The 20,429-nt window shown below is 36.8% G+C and overlaps 1 protein-coding gene across 8 annotated transcripts in view; it reads left to right on the plus strand.

The window, feature by feature from the left end:
* The window catches only part of MYO3A (myosin IIIA), a 241,940-nt gene that overhangs the window by 168,263 nt on the left and 53,248 nt on the right, over nucleotides 1-20,429 (plus strand). For all 8 annotated transcript variants that reach the window (XM_042945148.1, XM_042945151.1, XM_042945153.1 and 5 more), the window contains 6 exons: nucleotides 4,298-4,451; nucleotides 5,992-6,080; nucleotides 6,914-7,043; nucleotides 14,009-14,088; nucleotides 14,555-14,632; nucleotides 17,753-17,958. In XM_042945148.1, the coding sequence (XP_042801082.1) occupies nucleotides 4,298-4,451; nucleotides 5,992-6,080; nucleotides 6,914-7,043; nucleotides 14,009-14,088; nucleotides 14,555-14,632; nucleotides 17,753-17,958 (737 nt within the window). The remainder of the gene's footprint in view (nucleotides 1-4,297; nucleotides 4,452-5,991; nucleotides 6,081-6,913; nucleotides 7,044-14,008; nucleotides 14,089-14,554; nucleotides 14,633-17,752; nucleotides 17,959-20,429) is intronic.

A 20,429-nucleotide genomic window follows, 5' to 3' on the forward strand; every position in this document is an offset into this window, starting at 1 on the left:
GGCTGATTAGAAAGCACATTGCGGCAAGCTTAGAAAAAAATCAATCTAGAAATACACATATGGAGCCTGTAAAATAATCACACTAGTTGATCAGCTAATCTGTCCTAAAGATAAAATCCAAAATCCAGAAAAGCTTGGTGCACAAGGATATACATCAGAACACTATTTAAAATAGATAAAAGGGGGCACCTGGGTGACTCAGATGGTGGTGCTTGCGATTCTTGATCATGAGTTCAAGCCCCACGTTGGTTATAGAGACTACTTTAAAAATGAAAATAAATAAAATAAGTAATCCAAAATGTCCCAAATAAGAGAACTGAATAGAAAACTACAGGATACAATGTCACGTAGCCATTCAAATAATGGTCATGAAAATCCATTAATTACATGTTCTCCATTCCATTTTGTCAAAGGAAATAAAGTTAAAATCAAATAAATAGTATGTTTTTTGTTATTAAAAATATCATGCATAGGAAAAGATTCTACTAAATGGTAAGATAGTATTTAGAGCAGATGAATCTGTGTGTGAATTTTGAGGTCATTAGACTCCATTAAGGTGTTTCCATATTTAAAATTTATAATGTTTTTAATGTTTATTTCTTTTTGAGAGACATAGAGCACAAGTGGAGGAGGAGCAGAGATAGAGGGAGACAGAATCTGAAACGGGCTCTAGGCTCCGAGCTGTCAGCACAGAGCCCGACATGCAGCTTCAACTCACGAGCCATGAGATCATGACCTGAGCTGGAGTTGGGCGCTTAACCAACAGGCCACCCAGGCGCTTCTCCATATTTTAACTTTTATATGAGCACATTTGTAATCAGAAGCTAAGGATTACCCATGCACACATGATTTATTATTTTCACCCCAATCCTCCTCTACCTAGCAAATAGCTTTTCAACACAACTTTTAACAAAAGGAACCCAGAAAACTCATTATATTCATTTGTTGGAGCTGCCATAAAATATCACAGAGTGGGGACCTTCAACAATAGAAATTTATTTCCTCACAGTTCTGGAGGCTAGAAGTCTAAGATGAAAGCAGGGACAGGTTTGGTCTCTCCTGAGGCCTGTCTCCTGGACTTGCAGATGGCTGTCTTCTCCCTGTGACCTCACATGGCCTTGACTGGGTGCAGTCTCCTCCCGGGGGTCTTTTCCTCTTCATATAAGAACACCAGTCCTATGGGATTTGGGCCTTGCCCTTATGACCTCCTTTAACTTTAATTACCTCCTTAATATCCCTATCTCCAAATGCAGTCACGTTGGATATTAGGGCTTTAGCATATAAATTTGGGGATTGGGGGACACAGTTTACTCCTTAACACACGGTCATCTATTTAACATGGCTGCTCTCCCTAGATACAGAGGTGAATAATATAGAGGTGAGTAAAAGTGTTTGTCCTCTTGGAGGTCCCATTCTAATGAGACAGGGAGAATAATAAACAAGAAAAAATTCTAGAAATACTTTGAAAGAATTTAAAACATGGCGGCAAGGATAGAGCGTGACCAGCTGAGGAAGGGAGGGTTGCTAAATTAGTCTGGGCAATGGGGGAAGGACTCTCGGAGGAGGTGAGACCTGAATGATTAGAGTCCAGCCTCTCTTGCGTGGCAATCTATGATGAGGTCTATGCTAAGATTCCTACCTACCTTAGAAGCCACAGGGAAGCTTGTAGCCTCTAAGTCTATGGCAGCCCCTCTTCCATGCTACTCTGTGAGACTGAGAACTCCACTTAGGCATGGAGAATCTCTCCTGTGGTGACACTTTAGCCCTGTGTATTTAAGCATGCTGTCTAGGCCAAAGCTATGCGGAGGGGGGCACCTTCCATGGGCTTTCTTGCCACTGTGACCTTTTCATAGCTCACACTAAAAACTCAATGAAAAACAAGCAAGAACTTGACTCAGGCATGAGGCTTCCTAACATCCAAGTCTTCTGATTTCCCTCACCTCCTTGATTTATATTTAAATAATTATTCATCTGTCCTTCTCAAAAAGGAACTTGGGCCATTTGAACAGAGTGGAGATTATATCTGCTAAACCGTTTATTGCAGTTAAGAACTACTCATCTTCTGCTTTGAATGTATTTGTAACACACAGGGCATAGCAGAGGACTTTCTGAAGAGTTACGTGAGCTTCATTTCTCCACTTAGACTTAAAAACAACTAAGTATTTGGGGGTCGTAACTGCTATAAAAATATATATTCTATTGTTTTAGACGTGATCATTTTGCTAAAATGCTTCATAAATCCTGAGTAATAGCATGCTTTTTCCACTGACTTGCCTGGAGTCCATAATACTAACATGTATCTTCAAGGGGAGCCCATTGTTTTCCAAGTTACTCATCTCTGCTGTGTGTGACCTGCCAGGAAAGAATTCCCTGGATTTTGACACAGGCAAATAGAAATGACAAATGCATTGATTTAGATATTAACCTTATGTGCTTTCTATACAAAACACACAAAACCTCTTTTGAACTTTGCAGTTGCCATTTAAGCTATAATATGCTGTCAGCCTAATGTGTCTACTGGTAAAGTAATTCTGGGTCTGTGTATTGCTCCCAAGGTTACCTTCAAATGAAAAAGCTGTGAAACTTTTAGACATTGTTTCCATTTTTATGTACTGGATTAACTAAATGACTTTCAGGTGATCTACCTTTTAGACCAATGGGCACTGCCCAGTTGTTACGTATTAGATTTTGTCTTACTTAAAAGTATACATTTATTTTTCTGGGTGATACCCTTGAAATGAGATTTCAATTTCATAAGGCTCCAAAATACTGATTAAAGGTTTTGACTTATCAGATGACCCACCTGCCATTGATGGAATTAAATTCCTCCATGAAGTTGCCGGAAATAAATTCTCTTTCTCTGAACTCCTTATGGTACTACATTGTACATATCACTTATCTATTATATGCTACCTTGAATTTTGAATATTTACTAACTCTATCACTCAAGTTATATTTTAAATCCACTGAGGACAGGGAGTTTGTGTTAAGCAGCTCTTTATCACCCATCACTGTGCCTTCTTATAAGATGTTTAATGAAAATATTTCATGAATTAAAGAATATATTAAAATAATAATGAAAATGTCCTGTCACTTTAATTTGTGAATGGTGCAGAGTATTCTGCCTGAGTCGGGAGTTATTTGATACACTTCCCAGTGATAGTTGCTTTATCACCTGAGAACTGGTGAGTGCCAAGCAGGTGAGCGTCTCTATGTGTCGTTGTGCACAGGTCATGCCTGTCCTCTTACAGACTGTGGCACTGGGGTAGGGGCACAGTGTGAGGGCAAAGTCATAGAAATGGAGCGACAGCATAATTCTTCATGTCCCTTTTGCAGACTAGATCAGCAACCATGTTGTGCTGGCACCGTGATCTTACAGTAATTGTTATTCATTGTTTTTATTTTATGCATCTTATAGTATACTCAACAGCAACTGGTTTTTAATGTACCAGATATTTTTACTTTGTTAGATAGAGGTTGTTACCTCCATTTAGTAAATGAGACAGTGGGAGCTCATAGAGTAAAAAACAAACAAACAAAATCCAAAGGATTATATGGCTAGTTAAGAGACAGAGCCCAGATATGAACCCAGGTGTTCTTGGTTCTCAATCCTTTGATTCCTGTGAGTCACAGATGTCCACCCTACTAACAATGTAAATGGCATCATGACTGAGAAGTTAAGTAAATGTTCTTGAGAGATCCATTCCTGAAGCTAGATAAAAGCCTTCAATAGAGGCAGTATAACTCTAAGATATACCTAATTAATATTCTATAAATTCTGTAGCATACCTTTTTTTTAACGTTTATTTATAATTGAGAGACAGAGAGAGACAGAGCATGAGCAGGGGAGGGGCAGAGACAGGGAGACACAGAATCTGAAGCAGGTTCCAGGCTCTGAGCTGTCAGCACAGAACCCGACGCGGGGCTTGAACTCACAAACCGAGAGATCATGACCTGAGCCGAAGTCAGAAGCTTAACCGACGGAGCCACCCAGGCGCCCCTAGAGGATACCTTTATTACTGCTCATTAACAACATATTTTCTTGCATTTTGAAAGCTTAAGGTGTCTATAATTCTGGTATAGAGACTAGAAACTATTATTATTACCCTGAATCAGCACTGCCTTTAATGAACTTTGGGGAAAGAAAAATAAAATGATACCCTCACTTTAAGGACAATGTCATAGGAAGCAATTTATTATGTTATGTATAAAATAGAGTTTTGGGTAATTACTGTCAAGCTACATATCATTCATAAATTTTTAGTGAATTTTTTCTATGAATCCTGTCCTGTTATAGAATGAATACCTAAATGAGGATGTTAATGCCAGAGTTATTGAATATGAAGATAACCGGCCCCTCCTAGATATGTTTCTGCAGAAGCCGATGGGTCTACTGTCCCTACTTGATGAAGAAAGTAGATTTCCCAAGGCCACCGACCAGACTCTTATAGGTGAGTTTTAAGTCCAGCATGTCTGCATAGTTTTGTGCTGTAGTCCTATAACGTTCTCAGTGACTTAAAAAGAATGTTGTTTCATTATCTGGGAGAAAATAGCTATTACAAAGCCTGCATGTGTAACTTTAAAGAAGAGGCTTTGGATCTAATATCTGGACCAGTGAATGTTTATAGTAGGGTGAAATATTTAATGATGAATTAAACAAGTTTGGATATTGGACTTCTCCATACATTATGGTAGAGCCCCAATTACAGGATATTGTATTAGAAATAATCTTAGAAATTATCCACCCCCCCCCCAAAAAAATTATCCAGCCCCTAATTAGAAATTAGAGGGCAGGGCAAAGGGCCAGCTGTAGAATTTGAAAAGAGACAGCTAATGGGAAGGAAATAAATTTGTCTGCGATGTTCTGGTCACTTGTCTAATACAGTGAAATAGACTCAAACACCTTAATAATCTCTAATTACAGTACGTTAATAGATATTCATAATAATCCTGGGTCATCAAAGAAAGCATAAACATATTCATTTTTTCTGTTTGAGAAGGCACAGATAGGTATCCTATATTTAAAAGATGATCAACTAAAATGGTTAAAAGAAAATGTCTTACTCCTGAGATTAAAAAAAAAAAAAAACCTTAGCTTGTTCAGGTGAAAAATAATTTTTTTAATGTGGAAATACCATATTCCCTGTTGGTAGGAGATATTGATTATGTATAATAAATATTTGCAGAAAATTTGGATTCACGTTTCTCTCATTTACTTTGGGTGATAGACTCTGTTCTTATGATTAAGTCTGTGATGTCACTTCCTGCTGACTCACTGATTGGTTAATTCTCTCCTCTAATTGGACCATGCTAGTGAAAAACAAAATAACCCCAGAGTTGTGGGAAAAATTGTTTCATAGCAATTACTTGATTTTGAGGTTAAAATGTCCTTTCTAGGACATGAGCAAAAAGTTCTCTGAAGGTGGCAAAATTGTTAAAGGGATGTAACTGCCTTTATGATCCTACATTTTTCCTATGTAATGAATAATAACTTACAGCTCCCCTGATAGAAAGGGGAGCCAGAATGCCAGATTCCTAAGCTCATCACTTCACATCAAACTGGGTTTCACAAACCTCTTTGATCAGTTAATCTCAGGTAGTTTCCTTCCTCTCTACCCATGGTTCACAAAATGTGGTCCCCAGACCAAGAACATCAGTATCATCTGGGAACTTGGTATAAATGTGACTTTTTGGATTCCCTCCACTCTCAGACCTACTAAGTCAGAAGCTTTGTGTTTTAATAGGCCCTCCAGGGAATTCCAGTGCTTACTAAGGTTTAAGAACTGCTCTAAATCTTAATGGAATGGTTAAATTCGTGACCTTGAGTTTTGCTCCACCATTTATATCCCAAATCTGGGTTTATCAACTATGTAAAATTGTTTTTTCCACTGCACACTGTCCATTTTATGGTGAAAGAGATGATTCTGTCAATAAGTATTTTTGAGGATCTCCTACATGGCTTGATATTGGGGTTCAACTTTTTTTCTACAGAAAAATTTGAAGGTAACCTGAAATCACAGTACTTCTGGAGGCCCAAAAGAATGGAACTTAGTTTTGGAATTCACCATTATGCGGGAAAGGTAAGAACTTTGAAGAATTAGGACTGAGTTTCTCTTAGCCTTTCATCAAATAATAGTGGTGAACATGAAAATTATGGCCAAAAATATTTACAGATGGTTATAATAAGATAGCCATTTGTTTCTGCCCCAATCTGGCCCTGACTCTGTTCTCCAACCTCCTACAATCTGTGTGATCCACTGCCAGCTACTCCCACTCCAGGGCATCTACCCCTAGCATATATCCTGCAAAGGTTAAAAAAAAAAAATCCTTCTCCTAGTTTGACAAACACATTGTTGTAGTTTTTCTAGAGGAATTTGTATTAAGAAACTAAGGGAAAACAAGAAAGAAAAGAAAGAGACAAGCTTCAAAGCACCATGTTTCTAATCCTAAAATCTGGCTTTGGGTGACATTGGCTGCCAACGGGAACCTACTTTTTGCTTCTTTTAATGATAGCTGACAGCCTTTTCTATAAACTGCCTTTTTCAAACTTGAGGTGGGTCTCTGTCCACTGCAGCCTTTGTCTCTCCTCCCTCCCAACAGGAGAAAGTGCAAATTTCCAACATAATAAACAAGAGGAATCAGACCTCTTTTATCATTCCAACCCAAGTAAAATCAGCAAGACGCAAATTTTTCTCTGACAAAATATAGTGTAAACCTGGAGAAGGTTGCTTTTCCAACCAAGTTGTAATGGACTACCATTATAAATCTTTGTATACCTGTTGCTCAGCACAGAGGAAATTCTCAGTAAATACCAATTGATGATTCTGCTGCTACTGCTGCTGCTGATGATAGTGACGATGACAATGAGGATGATGTTGGTTGTGATACTGATGATAACATACTTTATCAACAGGTCCTCTATAATGCAAGTGGGTTCTTAGCTAAAAATAGAGACACTCTTCCAACAGATATTGTGCTGCTTTTGAGATCATCCGAAAACAGCGTAATTCGTCAACTGGTCAGTCACCCTCTGACAAAAACAGGTAAGCTAAGGCAGTTTCCTTTAAAAAAAATTTTTTTTAATGTTTATTATTTTTGAGAGACAGAGACAGAGACAGAGAAACAGAGACCAAGCAGGGAAGGGGCAGAGAGAGAGAGAGAGGCACAGAATCAGAGGCAGGCTCCAGGCTCTGAGCTGTCAGCACAGAGCCCGATGCGGGGCTTGAACTCACAGACCGCGAGATCATGACCTGAGCTGTAGACGGCTGCTTAACCGACTGAGCCACCCAGGTGCCCCAAGGCAGTTTCCTTTAACTGAGAAGCTTCCTCAGGCCCAATCAAGTAGTTTCTGACTGTGATTTTCATGAGTATAATCCTCCATTGTTTATGTTGGTTTGTTTTCAGCTCACTAAATACACATTTATTAATATCTCCTGTCCAGATTGTCTGAAGAAAATGTAAAAAGGAATGTAAACAAACTAGGTTTGCATTAAAGCAAAGTATTTGAAGCACTAGCCAGAAAATATGATGGTACTTTAGCTACTCACTAGAAGAATATGCTGATTTCTGAAGAGTTCAAAATCACCTCTGTTTCAGGACTGGGTGGCTTTTGGGTGGTACTTTAAGACTCTACAGGTTTAGTGAGATTTGCCTTATTGATTAAAAACTTACATCCATAGACATGCTTGCATTTGCTTTTAAGTAGGTAAAAATGTGGTTTGGGTTGGTTTTTATTTATCAGATTTTGTTTTATTATTTTGCATTTCTTTTTATGGCTTTATTGAGGTATAACTGACATACAATAAATAGCATATGTTTAGACAGTAAAACAAGATGAGGTTTTGACATATATAAACACCTGTAAAACCAAAAGCATATTCATCATCCCCGATCATTTTTCCTTGTGACTCTGTAATCCTTCCTACCACTCCTCCTGACCCCTGTCCAGTTGTTCTAGCACCATTTGTTGAAAGGATTCTTCTTCCCCCCATTAAATTGCTTGGACAGCCTGTTGAAAATCAATTGACTATATATGTATAGATCTATTTCTGGACTTTCTATTGTGTCGCACTGATAATACACTTCTTGATTACTGTAGCTTTATAAAAAATAATTGAAATCAGGTGGTATAAGCTACCCAGTTTGTTCTTTTTCACAGTTGTTGAGGCAATTATAATTCCTTTGCTTTTCCATATAAATTTTAGAATAAGCTTGTCAATTTCTACCCAAAATCCTGGTGAGACTTTGATTGGGATGTACCTGGAGCCATAAATTAATTTTAGTCTAATTCGTATCTTCACAATATTGAGGATTGGGGTTAGGAATTCAACATATTAATTTTGGAGGGACACAATTCAGCCCATAACAACAGCCATATTGGATCATCCTACAGAAATCTTTGGGTTACAGTGATCTTTAGAAAGTCTTCCAATCAGGGAGCACAATATAGCTCTCCATTTATTTAAGTCTTCTTTAATTTCTCTCTGTAATACTTTGTAGATTTCAGTGTGTGTGAGTCTTGCACATCTTTTGTCAGATTATCTGCTAGTATATCAGATTTCATGCTATTATAAACGGTAACTTATTTCAAATTCTGTTTGTTGCTAGTATAGAGAAATCCAGTTGATTTTTCTGCATTGATCTTTTGCCCTCCAATGTTGTTAGATTCATTTATTAGAGTAGCTTTTTTTGGTAAATTTTATATAGAATGATCTATATAGATCATCTATGTAGATGATCATGTCATCTGTGAAAAAAGTTTGCCCTTTCTTCTGCATGTCTTCATCTTGCCTGGCTGCCCTGGGTAGATTCACCAATGCAATATTGAACATAAGTGGTAAGAGTAAACATTCCAGCCTTATTCTTGATCTCAGAGGGAGATCTCAGTTTTTCCCCAGTAACTATGATGTTAGCTGTAGGTCTTTCATAGATGTCCTTTATCAGTAGGAGGAAGTTCTTTCCATTCCTAGTTTTCTGAATATTTATCAAGTATGCATCTTTGACTTTTGTCAGATGCTTTTTCTGTATCTATTGAGATGATCATTCGTTTATTTTTTAATTTATAAATATGGTGAGTTACATTGATTGATTTTTGAATGTTATGCCAACTTTTTATTCCTGGGAAAAACCTGACATGGTCATGATACATTGGACGTTTATGTATGGCTAGATTCAATTTGCTAACATTTTGTTAAGAATTTTTGCATCTATGTCCATGAGGGATATTGGGCTATTGTTTTCTTGTAATTTTTTTCTAATTTTGGGATCAGAGTAATACTGGCCTCATAGAATGGGTTAGAAGTATTGCTTCCTCTTCAGTTTTCAGGAAGAGTATTATTTATTTCTAAATTCCTTTGTGAAACTCATCAGTGAAGCCATCTGGGCCTGAAGAGTTTCTGTGAGAAGGTTTTTAACTACAAATTCAATCAGTTTGTTAACAGATATAAGGATATTTAAGTTATCTAATTTTTTAAATGAGCTTTATAGTAGGTTGTGTCTTTTAAGAAATTTATTTCATCTAGGTAGTCATATTTATTGACATAAAGTTGATTATAATGTTCCCTTATTATTCTTTAATATCTATAGATGTTGAAGTTTTATCAGCACTCTCATTCCCGATATGGATCTTTTGTGTTGTCTTTCACTTTATTCTTGATAGATTTTCTAGATATTTATCAATTGTATTGATCTTCTCAAAGAGCTAGCAAATAGTATATAGTTTCATTGATTTTCTCCCTTGGCTTTGCTTTCTATTTTGTTGATGTCTCTTTCTTTTTCTTTCTTTCTTTCTTTCTTGCTTGCTTGCTTTCTTGCTTTTTTTCTTTCTGGCTTTTGTCATTTTTGTTTCCTTTCCTCTGTTTATTTTGGGTTTTATTTTGTCTTTTTCAAATTTCTAAGGTGAGAACTTAGGTAATTGATTTAAGAAAACATTTCTTCTTTTCTAATATAAGTACTTACATCGATTATTTGTAAGTATTATATTTAAATTCTAAAAATATTGGTATTTTCCATATATTTGTGTTGTAGCCTTTTAATTTAATTCCATAGTGCTCAGAACGCATTATTTGTATGATTTAATCCATTTAAATTTAATGAGATATGTTTTATGGCCCAGAAGATGGTATACCTTGTTTTACATTTCATTTATACTTGAAAATAATGTGTAGTCCACTGTGTTGGATAGAGAGTTATATAAATGTCAGTTAGGTCATCTTGGTTGATAGTATTGGTCAATGCTCAAATCTTCTGTATCCCTACTGGTTGTCTCTCTCCTGGTTCTACCAGTTCTTGAAAGAGGAGTTTTGAAATATCTGATTATAATTGTCAATTTATCTATTTTTTCTTTCATTCCTATCAGGTTTTGTTTCATGTATTTTTCAGATCTTTTATTGGACATATAAACATTTAGAATTATTATATCTTCTTGATCAGTGGACCCCTTTATTTATTATTAAATGTCCCTTTTTATCCTTGGTAATATTCTTTGCTCTGAAATCTACTTTGCCTGGTATTAATATGGAGACTCCAGCTTTCTTATGACTAGTGGTTGAATGGTATATCTTTTTTTATACTTTCAACCTCAACTTAGTTTTGTGTTTATATTTCAACTTTTTTTTTAGACAGCATGTAGTTGGACCTTCCTTTTTTAAATGCCTACAATCTCTGCCTTTTAATTGAGGTGATCATACCATTTATATTTAATGTGATTATTGATATGGTTGGGTTTGACTCCACCATTTGCTGTTTGTTTTCTATTGTTACATCTGTTATTTCCACGCTCTTCACCTGGATTCCCCCCCCCCTTGCATTACAGCATAAAATCTCGTAGACAGAAAGCTGGAGTAATCATAGGGCTCACCTCATTTGTTTCCCCTTGCTGAGGGATCAATGTCCTGGACTGCTTCATGCACAGTATTTAAAAACTGTTATACGTTGACAAACATGGTATGAGTCTTTTTATATAAGCTACTTAGAGCAGTCAAAATCATAGAGACAGCAGAATGGTGGTTGCCAGGGGTTGGAGGTGGAGGCAATGGGGAGTTGGTATTTAATGGGTATAAAATTTCAGTTTTACAAGATAAAAAAAGTTATGGAGATGGATGGTGGTGATTGTTGCATAATATTATGAAGGTATGCTACTGAACTATACACTTAAAAATGATTAAGATGCTAAATTTTATGTTACGTAAATTTTACAATAAAAATGAAAAGGAAGAAAAACTATTGCTCATATATTTTGTATGTTTTTTTTTAGTTATTTAAGTTAATGCATTTGTGTTATTTTATCATGCCCAGAAGCAAAACATCTTCAGGGTTTTTTTTTAACATTTATTTATTTTTGATAGAGAGACAGAGATAGAGACAGAGAATGAGCAGAGGAAGGGCAGAGAGAGACAGAGACAAGAATCCAAAGCAGGCTCCAGGCTCTGAGCTGTAAGCACAGAGCCCAATGCAGGGCTCAAACTCATGAGCCATGAGATCTGAGTTGAAGTTGCATGCTCAGTCAACTGAGCTACCCAGGCACCCCTTCAGTCAGTCATCTCTTTCTGTATCCACCAACTGCATCTGTGCATCTAATCTCATTTTTTTCATCCTTATAAAATATGCAACCAGGTTTTCAATACTATGTTTTGTTTTCTGAATATCATCAGAACCATGTCTCGTTGGCTAGGGAGATGAGAACTTCAAAATCAAAGATGTTTCATTGACTCAGAATCTCAAAGCTATCGGAGGCATTTGGATTTCATATTCACCTAGATATGCAAACATAATAATAATGATGACAACAATAATAATGCATAAAATTTGTTTAGAAATTGCAGTGTGCTGGACATTGTACTGAGTACTTTCATTAACTCCTAATAGCAACACTTCAGGACGAACTACTTTTATAGATGAGACACTGAGTCTTAGAAATGTTGAGCAGCTTTCCCAGTGTAACTCCTCTGGGAAGTCTTAGAAGTGGGCTTAAAAGTCTGGGTATTTCAATCCTATGTTATGCTGTCTCCAAGATTCTAAAATAACTATGGTCCTTTACATGTATGACTTTAACTATGAAATACAGCTCAGCCATTATTGGGGGGAAATGTACCACAATTCCTTGCAGCTCACATCTCTAGCTTGATTTATTACAGGTTTATCAGGTCAACTATAAAGGCAAAGTGGATATATTTTCTGAAATTAAGATCTATGCTAATTTTAGTTCCGTTGATATGCACTGATGAATTTTTAAAAGGCTTTCATTTATTTTTTTGTTAAAGAATTTGATGACTAGTGTATAATTTTTTACATTGAAATTATTAATCCCTTAGTAAATTTCCTCTTGTTTTTTAGTTTTCAGAGAAATTTAAAGTTTTACTTCTTATTTGGCTAATATTAAGTAATGGTATCTATTAAGTAATGGGTCTATTCTTTTTTTTTTATTGTTTTTTAACGTTTATTTATTTTTGAGAGAGAGAGAGAGAGACAGAGCAATATCGGGGGAAGGGCAGAGAGAGAGGGAGACACAGAATCTGAAGCAGGTTCCAGGCTCTGAGCCATCAGCACAGTGCCCGATGCAAGGCCCAACCCCACGAACCATGAGACCATGACCCCAACTGAAGTTGGATGCCTAACCCACTGAGCCACCCAGGCACCCCATAAATGGATCTATTCTAATTAATGTGCTACTAGTCCTTTGTATACTTACTATGCTCCCAAGCAGTCTTCAAGCCGGTAGTAATTTTGGTAATTTTTTTTCCTCAAACTTTCCCTTAAAAAAAAAAGAACAAATGAAATTCCAGAGCTCCCCCTGGAAGATCATGCGTTACTGTCTCTGGAAGATTCCAGAGCTTCCCCCTCCGAAGATCATGCGTTACTGTCTCTATCCATTCTGCTGTCTGCGGAAGTTTCACATCTGAAGGGTGTGCAGCCCATCATGAAGGCGGACACACACACCCGTTGTAGCACTTCTCCTGATGACGAGGGAGGGGGGAAGAATGCACAGCAGAGGCACTGCCAGCCGCATCCCAGGCAGGGTCCCATCCCACATCATCACCTCAGAGCCAGCCTTTTGCCACCACAAAGAAAGTGAAAGATTTGTCAAAAATGTGTAGCCTCTGTTTCTCACTTAAAAGAATGAGAGTGAAAAGAAATAATCTTTCTGAAGTGATACTGAATTCTGGAGACAGATTTGAACATTGCTATTGGGATGACGAACTCTTGGACTGTGGGTTGGTGTATTGTGCTTGGTGGGGGGTGGTACAGGAGAGAAGATGAACTAACATTTCCAGCCACCCACCATGTGCCAGACATACTTCCACGTGTCATCAACATTCTGTGAGGCAGCCGAGACAGCATTATCCCCATTATGTAGTTTCAAAATGCAACTCAGAGACAAAGTAAGTGATTCACGAGAAACACAATTTAAGTACCACAGCTGGTATTCAAATCCAGGTCTCCCTGGCTCCCATGGCCATAATTTTTTACTACTCCAGAGGGTTCTCACGGCCTTGGATTGTGCATGCTTAAGTAGCGCCTGCGCCGTGCACTGATTTCTGAATGTTAGACTGAACATACCCATTGCTCTCAACCATTCGTGATTTTCTTATAACAACTTCATGACTTAATAATCTATATGATTTTTAAGGCCCCTTGTAAAGTTTACCTTTGTGTTCAAGAAAATCTCAGATGCCATTTAACACACACATATGCACACACCCACCCACCCACACACACACACACACACAAATTAAATTGTCCCTTCTGTCAGAATCACACCATATCCTGTAGCAATTAAAAGAAATCCAACACTCACCTGTACTTTTTCTAATCTCCAAGCTGGAGGGTTTTTTTCTGAATTTAAAATTTGTTACAAATGTTTATGCAATATTACTTTATCCCTTAATTTCTCATAAATACTTTACCAAGGATGAATATTGTGGGATCAACAATGTTTATTTTAATACTTAAGTAAATGGGGGAATTCTTCTAGCCATTAAGTGTATTAATTTTATCCATATTCCCATAGGTAATCTGCCACATTCTAAAACTAAAAATATAATAAACTATCAAATGAGGACCTCAGAAAAAACAATCAACTTGACAAAGGTAAGAAAATGCATTTTGCATGACAGTGAGTCTAAGAATATAACCTTTACAATGGCAATGTTTGTGTGCTCCTAAAAGTAAGCATCATTTTCCTTAGTTTTTCCTTTTTGATCTTTCTTTTCTGCTTAAGCAGTTATGTTATGTTCATATTACTGCTAGCCGCTAAAATAATCATGCATTTATGATATATTCCTAACTCTTCTTTTATAGCTCATTTTAATATTACGCTAGGAGCAACTCAAAGTATATTAGTGAAGGTCCGAGATAGTCACATTCTGTATAAGACCAATTAAAATTCCAATGCAGCTGATGAAACAATTACCCTACAGTAAAAATATTAACATTTTGTTATTTTATGTATTTGAATGCATAGCCTGTGATAACCCAAAGGAAATTCCACGTGCTCCCTGTGGATCATAAAGTACAATAGATAACAAAGCGTCACTGTCTTTCTCGGTCTCTGTAGGGTGAAACTGGAGAAGCCACACGTCACGCCATAGAGACAACCAACATGAAAACACAAACAGTTGCATCATATTTTAGAGTAAGATATTAAATTATGCTGTGTTGTGCTTAAGAATGTCATTTGTTTCAAATGAGACTTACAGATCAAAAACTAGTAACAAATATCAGAGTGCTATTCACAAAATAAAATTCTCATTACATTCCATTTACTATTTGTTAGATACAGAATATAGTAGAGAATACTGTCAAAAAGCTATGGATTGGTTTGCTTTGATATTTTACCTATAAAATGATTGCATACTAAGTCCACCGTAATGGAGGTTTGTATACCTTGGTTAAAATTTGTCCAAAGAACCAAATGCATTTCTACTAGAATAAAACCTGACAGCATTTTTAATTCAATGCTATGATAGCTACCAATTCTCCTTCCCACTCCTAGATGATTTTAGGGTGGACAGATGGGGCAAGCCTGAGCATCCAGGTCCATTCCATGTCTCCCTGCACATAGACGAGATGAAAACCTCAAAAGAAAAATAGAACTGGTATAATCATGGGGCAAGGAGTAGGGACACCAGGGAAACACAGTAACATGCCAAGAAAGTCAGTCACTGTGTCCTTAGCATTGGATCAAGGTGGCCTTTCTTCCTTAGACAATATGGGAGAAGAGAAGGACAGGGAGTCCTTTTCTTCCTCTGTGTTCTGAACAATTCTAGTTAATTCTGCCCTCATTATTGGTTTCAGTTCTTATTTATCTCTTTTGATAAAATCATATGAATCAGCCAAAGAAAAGGAAGAAAATGCCAACTGAAAATTGGAAATTATTAATAGTATAATTTAAGACAGGAGGGGAAGGGGAGGAAATTGGGTTAAATTTACTGTAAGTGTTTGGCGAATGCATCCAGTTTTCTAACAGAATCATGAAGTATTTTTTAAAATAACTGGGTAGTTTTATTAGATATTTTCAAGTCCTAAACTCCTCACAGACAGTGTGTGCTTAATCATCTTTGAGTAGCATCTGCTCACACACACACATTTATGTGTACATATATGCTCAATATCTCACATTTGCAGCTGGTCCATTCACCTTACATGAGAACTACAGCACAGCTGAATTACCAAGCATATGTACACACAGATTATTTTCTTTTTTTAAGTGAGTTATCCAAGACCATTCTCATTCCACTGTTGTTGACATCAAACACCGTGTGTCTGCTTAAGCCATTCGTTCATAAAATCGTTTAATCCTCAGGCTGAAGTGAAAAGTGATAGAAGATAATTCTGTATAGTATATAACATATTTTTAAAGTAATTTTTCATTCTGTGGAGAAGGAATATAGTGTAATACCATGCCTTGGTCCCTAAGAAAAACCAATATTTATTTATTTATTTATTTATTTATTTATTTATTTATTTATTTATTTATTTTACATTTTGAATAGCACTTTATAAATACAGTATATTCAATATATGTTCACATTCATTATCCTGTTTGATTCACAATCTAATCAACTGAACAAGGCAGGTATTATCCTCTCCATAAGAAGAAAAAAAAAACCCATGTCTCAAAAGGTTAACAGCAATGTAGTAGCAAACTTGGGATTAGAACCTTTGTCTTCTAACTCCTAATTTGGTATTTTTTCCACTTTAACTGTAACTGAAATGGTGAAAAACCAATATTTAAATTGTAGCAAGCTCTTGCTCAGAATGCCAGTGACAGCTATATCACCTTTGTATCCCCAGTGCCTGGCAGATGTTTGCGTGATGGCTCACATATAAATGTAGTGGAAAAGGGCTCCAAAGTGGTAACCTCAGCTGTTTGAGGATCACATAGGAGTTTCAGTGCCCAAGAAGAAGCCATGCCAAGCCAAGGCTTTGTCAGTTGTGCAATTCCGGTATTTGGTTTGCACCAGGGTATTTTATAACCCTAGGCTTGTATATTTCCAACACTAAAAGAAATCCAACTGACAACAGCTGCCTGTGTTCATACATTCATTACCTTGCCAATAAATTGCAATGCTGGCTTTAACATACTCACTGTCTGAGATTCCACTTTTAATTGAACTATGATTATCCTGATATGTTATGCTCAGTTGTCCAGTAATTGGCTACCATTGTAACAAGGTATTGCTGAAAACACAATTTTCAGGGGCGCCTGGGTGGCTCAGTCGGTAAAGCGTCCGACTTCGGCTCAGGTCATGATTTCACAGTCCATGAGTTCGAGCCCCGCGTCGGGCTCTGTGCTGACGGCTCAGAGCCTGGAGCCTGTTTCAGATTCTGTGTCTCCCTCTCTCTCTGACCCTCCCCCGTTCATGCTCTGTCTCTCTCTGTCTCAAAAATAAATAAACATTAAAAAAAAAAACACAATTTTCATATCTATGTGACTTTGAAAATTCTAAAATAAATAAGAAAATTATCGAACTTGAGCAGATTAGAGTACTTAAATGAATTTGCTTATTTTTGTAACTCCTATGTCCTATATATTAAACTGTTTTAACTTCTCATTCCTTATTTAAAAATTTTTTTAATGTTTATTTGTTTTTGAGAGAGAGAGACAGAGTGTGAACAGGGGAGGGGCAGAGAGAGAGGGAGACATAGAATCCGAAGCAGGCTCCAGGCTCTGAGCTGTCAGCACAGAGCCCAGTGTGGGGCTCAAACCCACAAACCGTGAGATTATAACCCAAACCAAAGTTGGACGCTCAACCGACTCAGCCACCCAGGTACCCCTCTCATTCTTTATTTTAAACTAGGAGATGATTCTGATAGGCATTGATGGGTTTACTTTCATACTTTCTATAAAGAAAGAGTTGAATAAGGAAATTAATGGTATAAGGAGGAAATTAAGTTGTATGCCTAAATACTGTATGTCAGCAAGCTTCCCTAAGAGGATATAATTACTAACAAACCATACCAAAAGGAATTTTATCTATTCATTAAAGTTGCTTTAAGAATGTACATGAAACCTTTTAATGGCTAAGTTCCAAGTTATTGCCTCTACATTTTTGAGTAAATACAGATTTTTAAAAATATGCTATAAATAAAATTTTCATTAATATGCATATTCCTCCATTGACTGTGAATTCATGTGAACATGTATAACATCCAGGTTTCAGCGTTTTTTCTTATAGTAAAAAGAAATACCTGCAACCTTCTAAATTTTTATATGCTACACTGGGAAATTTATTTTTGTTCCATATTATAGTATTCTCTGATGGATTTGTTATCTAAAATGATGGTGGGCCAACCTCATTTTGTCCGGTGCATCAAACCAAATAATGACCGTCAGGCAAGAAAATACGACAGAGAGAAAGTTCTCCTACAGCTTCGCTACACAGGAATTCTGGAAACAGCAAGAATTCGAAGGCTGGGGTACTCACATCGGATACTTTTTGCTAACTTTATAAAGCGGTATGTGGAACTCTTTTCAAGTTTCCATGTACAGTTTATAGAGAAATTCATCAGAAGAATTATAGGAAGCAAAATAGGGAAGAGAATGACTTAGGTGTTCTAGGAGGGAGGCATTTTGTTTTTGCAAAAGATGTACTGAAAGAAAAGGTAACTGGGGCTAGGAGTTTTCTGTTGTCACCTGGGAGATCCTGTGTGGTCACATGGGATAAATGTCATGGGCAGTATGATTGAAAGGCCTAAGCTTCTGTACTGAGCAGTTAGAGGTTCTGGGTTGGGTGACCATTGGGCTGTACCAGTGATTCTCAACAGGGAGAAATTTTGCTCTTCAAAGAACATTTGTCAATGTCTGGAGACATTTTGTTTGTCACAACTGGTGGGATTGAGGGTTGTTGTTGGCATCTAGTGCATAAAATCCAAAGATGCTGTTAAGCATCCTACCATCCACAGGAGAGCCCCCCACAGCAAATAATTATCCATCCTAAAATGTTAACAGTGCCGAGATCGAGAAAACCTGGCCTATTCAGAACCATTTTCCTCATTTAATAAATCTGCCATGACTGCCTAGTGGAATTGTTATAAGGATCAAATGAGACATTATCTCTGACAGTGATTTAGAAGACATAAAGACTCAATTAAGTATGAGGTCCTTTTTAATATTTGAGATTAATGTAAAATGAATTAAGCTATACATTAAATATATTTTATTAAGTAATATATTTATAGTGATATAGAGGTTCAATATATTCCTTATATATTTAATATTTTAAATGCTCATGTTTCTGATATTTATCAATTCTGTGATTACTATTACCTATTAAATTTGAAGCTTCAATTTTCAACAGTATTACCATTTTCAGGTAAAACCTAGCATTTGAGGTAAAACCTAGCAATTTTCAGGTAAAACCTAACATTCTCTGGCCTTTTTCAGAGTGTATAAATTAGGATTAAGAACAAAACAAAATATCTAACTCCCTCCTCCCAAAACAAAACAAAACAAAACAAAACAAAACATCTTACCTTGTGTCAAGCATTCTTTCACTTGGGGTAACCAAAAGACCCTTAATAAATAAAATGAGAATCCTAATTATTTTTGCAAATTTTCATTTTTTCAGCAATCTGTAGTAGTTTTTGCCTCCCCTCACCCTTTTGACCCACTGGCAAAGAAACAAAAGGTATTTTTTAAAAAATGTTTAAAAGAATTCAGGTATTATTTCTCAGTCTTTTGGCTAAGATCAAGTAAAAGAATTCAGGAATTCAGTAAGTAATTACTGCCTAGCTTGTTTTTTAAGAAATAAATTTTGGGGCATCTGAGTGGCTCAGTCAGTTAAACATCTGACCTCAGCTCAGGTCATAATTTCATGGTTCGAGCCCTGTGTCAGGCTCTGTGCTGATAGCTCAGAGCCTGGAGCCTGCTTCGGATTCTGTTTCTCCCTCTCTCTCTCTCTCTCTGCCCCTCCCCTGTTCATGCTCTGTCTCTCTGTCTCTCAAAAATAATAAATAAACATGGGGCGCCTGGGTGGCGCAGTCGGTTAAGCGTCCGACTTCAGCCAGGTCACGATCTCGCGGTCCGTGAGTTCGAGCCCCGCGTCAGGCTCTGGGCTGATGGCTCGGAGCCTGGAGCCTGTTTCCGATTCTGTGTCTCCCTCTCTCTCTGCCCCTCCCCCGTTCATGCTCTGTCTCTCTCTGTCCCAAAAATAAATAAAAAAAAGTTGAAAAAAATTTTTTTTAAATAATAAATAAACATTAAAATTTTTTTAATTAAATAAACAATATTAATATAATATTACTATAACTACCATGGAATTTCAGTGACCTTTTCTTTATGTGCAAAGTACTGTGCTAAGCATTGCAGAGGACACCACATTTTAAAACTGTCTTAAACCTCGAGAATTGACGCTCCCAGTTAAAATTTTCAAAGTCACAGGCATGGAAAGTTAATAAGCAATGCAGGGTAGTAAGTACCAAGATCCAAGTGAATGGTATACACAGTGCAAGAGGTCAGAAGAGATAAATTTATGTCCAGGAGGGCTGATAAGAGAGAATATTAGGAAAGAAGGTTCAAACTGGAATCTGATGGTAGGTACAGTTTGTGGAAAAGACAGGAAAGGTCTTTCTCACTGTACTGTTTGGCATGTCAAAAGCTAGAGGGACTTGGTTGGATTTGCCGGGATTAGCACAGTAGGTATTAGTGAAGTGACAGAAATTGACAGAAGATAAGATGGGAAAACTGATCAGGTTAAAAATTATGTACAGAGAGACTTGAATGACATAGTGAACTTACCGTTTCAGTTCTCCATGGTTTTACAATATGGACAGTAAAGAGGACTAAACCTACTTTTTGACAATATTACAGTTGAAAGTCGCTTATTTGGCAGGTCAGAAGTGAGATTAAATTTATAAATGTATTTCAAAGTCCCATGCTATATAAAATAGCAAATTACTGCATGATAAATGAGGAAGGAAAAAAAACT

The sequence above is a fragment of the Panthera leo genome, chromosome B4, assembly GCF_018350215.1.
Source record: "Panthera leo isolate Ple1 chromosome B4, P.leo_Ple1_pat1.1, whole genome shotgun sequence".
Taxonomy (NCBI): domain Eukaryota; kingdom Metazoa; phylum Chordata; class Mammalia; order Carnivora; family Felidae; genus Panthera; species Panthera leo.